Genomic DNA, 7,805 nt, shown 5'->3' with positions numbered 1-7,805 from the left:
CGACACCATGTGGAAATTGTTTGGAAGTAAAATGTTGAGAATTATGTCAATCTCAGCGCTCTCTCTCTCTCTCTCTCTCTCTCGCTCTCTCTCTCTGTGACGTTTTCATTGAAAGAAAATGTAAGCATGTAACACGCAAGTACACATGCATCAAGCTGTGTTTGTATTTCAGAACGTCTGTTCGCCCTACTGACTTTGATGAAATGATCAGCTACTTTTCCTGTCAAACATTCTACATATTCTGAAACACCGACAAATCTTTATGAAGAGTATTCAATAGGCTACACCAATAATGGCAGGCGGGAGGCATTCTTCTGAGCTGCCAAAGGCACCATGCTGAATACATGCCAGGAAGACTTTCGAGAAAAACAGGTAGGCTATCCGCAGTGAAGAAAACAAGGAAACTAAAATAAACTTCTGGATACGTTTGTGGAAACTTCTTCAAGCCCCATCCGATCAAGTCCTAGTGAATAAGATGGATGTTGATTAAGATTTAAAGCAGATTGCGCGTGAAGGTGAGTTTTTATATACGTCACCTGTAAGTAGTCCTCTTTCATATGTTGCCATTATTCATTATTTTCGTTCGAGATTAGAAATTCTAGACTATATTTATGTAATCAAAAGCACGTGAAACAAAACGCTGGGCTTTATATCGTTGGGGTGTTTATGCAATTACGCTTCCATTTAAACTTCCATTAAACCTTTAGCCTACATTAAAAAGTTCGTTGTCTATCACTGTTAGAATAAAGATGAAATGACTGCATTCTTATGTGTGAATTGTTCTTTATGTTTTTCAGTCATGTTATTTTTATAGCTAGAAGAAATGGGTCGATACTACTTGCCATGTTGCATGTGGTGTCTGTCTGATGAGGAGAGGGACGCCATTGAAATAAGCAGAGAGATCAAACGCATGCTTGCTGAGCAGAAGAAAAGAGAACGCAACGAGATTAAAGTGATCTTATTGGGTGAGATATCTATATATTGACTTTATATTTTATTTCTAATAACAACTACGATGACAAGATGAATCACATCCCTCCCAGAGGTTAAAGCCTACATCTGTTGCGACACCCGAGTCTATCCTCAAGTTCCAACAGGTGCATTGGCTGCAGGGCCGTCTCATGAGGTTGTGGGGCGCTAGGCATTATATGGCACCACCCATATAAATATGGCTCATAGCACTGCAGTTTGACAACTGAAAATAAAACACACAAAGATGACAATTTGTATATTTACGTGTAGACGCTTTTTTTTAAGTGGAACACAATCAACCAAGATGTTAAATTTAGTGCAACAACTGTATATAAACAGATATAAATAAAGATAAGTTGAGACAAGGAGTAAATTATAATCTTATTTTTTCATGTGGGTTACGTTTAAGAGGGTGGTGGACATAAATTAGTTTACGCATTAAACAATGTAAAGCAGAACATACCTTTATTTTGTGCTTGCTTTTCTTTCTCTGCTTTTCTCTTTTTAACTCCATGCCATAGTTTGCCTAAGCCTACCACCGCAACATCACTAAAATAAGTCGTTCGTTGTTTATCTCTTTATCAATTAAGATGACGTTGTTATGATATACTACATTACCCACAATCCTGTTGCAAAAGCACAATCCATCTAAGAGTTGAGGCCCTTCGCGCGGTCGTGGGTCCAGGCTATTGCCTGTTGGATGGGCCAGCACGGATTGGCAGGCTTAACCAATTAATAAAATACATTCAATTATATATTTCAATCAAACTAAATATGTTCAAACACGCGTCTGCAGGAAACAAAGATATAACTTGTGCACAATGTAGAAAATATCCAAACACACCCAATAGTTTCTGACAAAATCTCAATTGTCTCAGCGGCCATAGCATTCCACTGTGTATTAGTAATTGCCTGATAAAGCATGAGTCACCGAACGTTATTTCTGTCAAAGCTTTTAATTTTATTCACATGTGTACAGTATGTGCTTTACATATTTTGTTTTTATTCAGGCACAGGTGAAAGCGGAAAGACAACATTTATGAAGCAGATGAGGATCATTCATGGGAAGGGTTTCTCAGAGGATGAGAGGCGTGGCTACACTAAACTGGTTTTCCAGAATATCTTTACAGCTATGAGGGCAATGACACAGGCTATGTCTACCCTAAAGATTCCCTACATGAACTCCCAAAACGAGGTGACCAATATTAATTACTATTATCTACCAAATTCAGTCAAATATGCAACTCCTTCAGAAACTTTCAATCTGTGACAACATGCCCCAATTGGAAGCCATGATATTAAGCTCCATGGGCTAAGTTGTCACAATGTAAATATAAATAAGAAACAAAAATGGTTTCATACAATTTCGTCCTCTTATGAACCAAACAAAATACATACAAGGCATTATACTATTATATATTTCCATACAGTATATTGAAAGCAAGTGTTTATATATTATTTAACATATTGTAATACTATAATATATTAACAACAAATATGATATGACTTACTATATTGACAGCTAATAGGAAAATAAACTTTCTTTGCATTAGATCTTTTGCTCCCATCTCAAACTGAAGGTCTGTAATATATTACGTTTTTTTGTGAAATCTTGCAGACGTATGCCCAGCTTTTCCAGCTGCTCGAAGATACTGATATTCACCGGATAACGCAGATTCAGAAATCTCACGTAGGTGTGATCCACCAACTTTGGGCAGATAAAGGCCTCCAGTTCTGCTACCATCGACGCAGCGAGTATCATCTTCTAGATTCCACGGCTTAGTAAGTGTGCTGAACACTGTTTGTTCATTTTGGAATGAAAAGCACAGCTCAGTAACATGTTTTAGTGCGAACAACATATCAATACATCGATTTTTCTCTGCTGAATCAAAAAGTTTTATAAAGAATTTGGACCGCATCTCGGCCGAAGGTTACGTCCCAACTGATCAAGATGTTCTCCAGGTTCGATTCCCCACTGTTGGTATAACAGACCACTGCTTTCCTATGGAGAAGATCACCCTCAGGTATGGCTCCAATAAGAAGACTTTGTTGGTTTTTTGAAATTTCATTATTATTATGCAATGAATGAGGACTGTTAGGTTTCACTAACAATTAAACACCAAGTAATATGGTCAAAATGACTTAAACGATTTACACCGATAAACCGCATCCAGAATAAAGTTTGTGATTTACATAATATATGTCTGTGTACTGTGCATATTAATCTTTTGCGTTTATTAATACAAAATATATATGCACAGTACACAGATATATATAACGTAAACACACACATTTATTCCGGATGCGATTTAACGCCATTATTCATTTGACAGCCCTACAACGTTGTGACTTTAGTATTCAGAAGGTTCAGACTTCCGAAAATAATTGGTAATTTATGTTAAACTGTACTGTCATATGATCTTGCATCCGTGAGAGTAAGGACGCAAGGTACTCACTTCTCGAAGAAAGAAGGAAAATATTTTAAGGATAAACTCTCAAACGAATCCAAATGCCGTAATCGATGAGCTATTGTGAGTAAGAAATGAGGAAAAGATTAAAAGCGGTAGCCTCTGAAAATCTCCTGCGATTCAGTTTCGGCTGAGTTCCACCTACAGAGACAACAATGGTGACAGTTGATGTGATTTCTTATATCTGTGCCCTTGATAGATTTGACTTGACACATTTAAATAGACACATTGTATAGGAATATCTATAAGATGTTTCTCTTTGCAGGGTTGTAGATGTTGGAGGACAACGGGGCGAGAGAAAAAAATGGATCCACTGCTTTGAGAACGTGACATCAGTCATATTTTTAGCTTCCCTCAGCGAGTACGACCAGTATCTAGAAGAAAGCTACAAGGATGTAGGTTTCTGCCTCTCTGCTTCTCAATCATGGCATTGATCAGTATGAGGGTAAATTGATTGAAAGTGATGATATCGGAGCTTATTCTCTGCAAGACCCGCCCACTTAAGTAGAAAAAAGACTGCATGATGGATGTAAAGTGACGAATATATCAAATTATTTTACAGTATTAGATCAGTTGGGAAAAATATTTAACATGATCATTTTTTTAATGACGTGACTGTTGGAAAATGCCCAAAATATACAAAGAATGTGTAAGCTACAGAAGTCACACACATACAGTAAATGTGCATGCTTTAGATGGTCAGTGAACTATGACAGTCAGCTGAAAGAAGGTAAATCCCTACAGCAAACACGCGGGGATCTCTAGTGGTAGTACTATAAATGGCAGGCCATTAAAAATACCATACAATGATAGTCGATGGGGACTTGGCGGTCTCAAGCTACAAAAACACTGTAAAATAGATTAATTATAATTAAAGTAATTAAACTATAATTTGTTTCAATAATCCAGTTACAGCATGTAACACGACTTATTCTCTGTAACCATTTTAATATTTAGTGCAACTGTTCCTTTAAATCTAAATAGTTTACATTCACTACAGTATAGATGTTGTTACAATGTTACATTACTTGCGGACAAACATTCAAAATAATGAAGATCTCCTGTGTACTCTCTCACTTTTTGACTGCAGAAACGAATGGAGGAGAGTTTGTCTCTGTTCTACACAACCATCCACTCGAGATGGTTCTCTGATTCCTCTGTCATCCTCTTCTTGAACAAGCAAGACATCCTGGCAGAAAAGATTCAGACCTCTGACTTAAGAATGTATTATCCTGAATTCACAGGTAGTTTGTCGTAACTGCAGTAAAAACAGCATGTTGTAATGCTTTGCATTTGACACCTGCTTTTCATCGGTGCACTTCCATCCTCAGGCAAACGGCGAGACGTGCAAGATGCGATGAAGTTCATCAGACAATTATATCAACACCAGGCGGTTTGTCGTGAGACAAATAACAGCAAAAGGGTCTATTGTCACTTTACCTGCGCCACAGACACCAACAACATCCGTAAAGTCTTCACTGATGTTAAAGACACTGTTCTCATGAAAGCTATACAGGAGTACATCTTTACCTGAGAGATATATACTTTTACACCGGTTATCTTCTTAGGTCCGGCATCTGGTCCACATTTGAGTTCATTTTGTTCACAGGTATTCCACCTAGACAGAAAGAAACCACTGAAGTGATATGTAAAGTCACCAAACATTAGTTTAGAGGCAGATTTATCCTAGTGCTCTTGAAAGTCAAACTGGTGTTAAAGCATGACATCTGCATTTATGGTTTACATGCCACTGAGAGTCTTTACAAGTGCTCATTCTGTAAACCTGGTGCCCTTATAGGTGAACACATCTTTGTTTCCAAGCAAACTATCAAAATAAACGGTGCTCCTCTCACTAAAGTCAATGAGGGCAGTCAATCAGACTGGAGCTTTCTAGATTATAAAAGCGCTTTCCAGCTTTGCTTTTCCATTTTTTTAAGTTATAGTCTCTAGGACCTCTGTGAACCGCATTATATTGGGTAAAACAGACACAGTTAAAAACAAAAGTGGTCTGCATGCTCCAACCAACGGTCTGTCTGCTCTGTATGCTCTCATATCTACTTTGATGCCATACAGTTGTGATGTCATGAGTCGAAAACTTCTCAAAAGGCAAAACAGTAATAAACTAATTGCAGAGTGACACTTTGACATTAAAAGCCTCTTTCTCTGACTGCAGAATCGCATTAAAGAGAGTTTGTCTTCGTTCCACACCATCATCCACTCCTCTTGGCTCGCTAATTCCTCCATCAAAGTTGACCCTCCTCTGTGGTTTGGTGCCACCCTCAGGCAGATGTCAGGACGTGCAAAAAGCCATGGAGTACATCTCGGAGATTTATCAACAGCAGGGTGTCAATGGCGAGAACAAGGGAAAAAACACATGTATTCTTACTTCACCTGCGCCACGGACACCAGTAACATGCGGAAGGTTTTCAGGGCTGATCTCATCTCTGAAGGAGTGGAGTAGGCAATTAACTGATCACCCCAAGAGACACTGACTTTAGGACATATACATTTTTGGGGTCATCCCAATGCACCCTTATCTATTTAATAATCCATTTTGTAGTTCCAACCTTTTTTTATATCTTGGCTACTATAGCTAATATGTGTTTCCAAAAACATGTGTTTCTGTTTCTTTTCAAATTTGCACAGGAGAGAAATTAGAAATTAAAATGGAAAATTGGCGTGATGAGTGTTCCTACTGTAAATACACAATACCGTAACTGACCATAAACAAAATACATTCCTGTATTTCACACTGGAGCAGGGCCGTTTCTAGCCCTTTTGGCTCACTAGGCGAGATTCCCATTATCACCCCAATGGCTCTGCACTCCAACCACCATGTTCCACATCTACACCATACAAATCATTTGCAACCGTCCATAAGAAAGAGAAATAAACATTTGGGAAAACACATTTAAAAACTATTGCTTTATGTCATGGACGTGACATAAAAATGATCAGAGAGTGAATTTGTTTACGAATATATTGAACCATCTGTTTATATTTGACTTAACCCTTGTTGATAGAGTCTAAACATAAAAAAATGTCAGTCTATGAACACATTTTCTATTTTAGGACAATAAAATGCACAATCCTGACGCAATAATAACCAGTTAATGGAGAAGGGATGTCACAGGAGCTCACAGCCTCATCTTGGCTGTACACAATTCTTTCATTAGTTGTCAATGTTCGGAAATCAAATACAGCTTTAGATTTGTTGCAAGATGTGTCTCTCTCTTGTAAACTACAAAAGGTATCAAATAGCCTATAGGTAATGTATACAGAAGACTGTTCAAAATAGCAGAATATTTTCCTCTGTACCAAAAGAGACCAATATAAATGCTGTGTAGGCACTTAGGGCACATTCCATTAAGACGTCTTCATTGAGTCATGGCGTGTTGTTTCAATTTAAAGAGCAGCTCACGTGTGAGAAGACTTTCTTAAATGAGAAGACTTTCTCTTAGTTTGGCAAAAAAAGATAGATCATGTTTCGTAAATGCATTGACTACACATACGGGGGTGACAATGAAGCCAGGTGAGTGAGGTCTTTCAACGTGAATAAAAGGCTTTGGGCACTTGAAATCTGACTACTTTTTGTATACTAGTGAAGACGGAAGGCTGTTGGAGATGGTGCTACAATACGTCCTCTTGTTGCTTATCTGGGGAGGAGAGGAACGCTATCGCTGTACATAATGAAATTAATCTCGCCCTGGTGGAGCACCAGAGAGAAGAATGCAGGCATATCAAAGTGCTTTTATTGGGTAAGATAATTCTGCGAATTTTACATTAAAAAAATGATTCATATAGACTAATATTGCCACATATAGCAAAATAATTCATAGAAATGAAACAATTCTTTCGTTGTTTACTAACCCCTAAATGCCATCCAAGATGCATATATTTCCGTGAGGTATAAGTTTAAGTGTTCTTTTTTAGAACACTTTTTAGAACATTGCACAGCTCTCTAGTAAGAAGAAACTGGCAATGAATGAAACATCTCTAAATAAACAACAGACAACAAACATCAATCTTACTTTCCTAAACAAGAAACACATCCTGGCAGAAAAGATCCAGACATCAGATCTTTCCGGATTTCCAAGGTATGATAGAAAGGTTTTCTGCACCAACCTATTACCCACCCCAAAGCCATTCAACCATTAAATTATTTTAACCACATGGGTGTCATGCAACATGAGGGTAAAGATAGAATCTGTCAGCGAAAAATATTCCACTGCTAAATACTGCCATCCTCAGGCAAACGTCGGGATCCGCAAGGACATCAACGATATGCGGCAGGATTGCCACATTTAAAAAAACACTTGTCAATCTTACGAAAAAGTATAATGTAGGCCTACTCTAAACTGGCCC

General features: G+C 37.9%; 1 protein-coding gene across 2 annotated transcripts; it reads left to right on the top strand.

Annotated features, from left to right (window-relative positions):
- Positions 1 to 64: 64 nt before the first annotated feature.
- LOC306902422 (guanine nucleotide-binding protein subunit alpha-14-like) lies at positions 65 to 6,342 on the top strand. Of its 2 annotated transcripts, XR_013787443.1 has the most exons (9): positions 108 to 515; positions 798 to 965; positions 1,983 to 2,167; positions 2,591 to 2,754; positions 2,868 to 2,996; positions 3,706 to 3,835; positions 4,531 to 4,684; positions 4,772 to 5,049; positions 5,614 to 6,118. XR_013787443.1 is itself a non-coding variant. In XM_079470954.1 (8 exons), exons 2-8 carry the CDS (start codon positions 824 to 826, stop codon positions 4,972 to 4,974), a joined length of 1,107 nt encoding a protein of 368 aa, XP_079327080.1. In that variant the 5' UTR covers positions 65 to 515; positions 798 to 823; the 3' UTR covers positions 4,975 to 6,342. The 2 variants fall into 2 exon arrangements, 1 of the variants encoding a protein (XP_079327080.1); XM_079470954.1 differs by having other exon boundaries at positions 65 to 515; positions 4,772 to 6,342.
- The last annotated feature ends 1,463 nt before the right edge of the window (positions 6,343 to 7,805 follow it).

Source organism: Barbatula barbatula, assembly GCF_947034865.1.
Source record: "Barbatula barbatula genome assembly, chromosome: 13".
NCBI classification, from domain to species: domain Eukaryota; kingdom Metazoa; phylum Chordata; class Actinopteri; order Cypriniformes; family Nemacheilidae; genus Barbatula; species Barbatula barbatula.
Note: the sequence above shows the minus strand (reverse complement) of the source record. Positions and strands in the feature narration are given on the sequence as shown.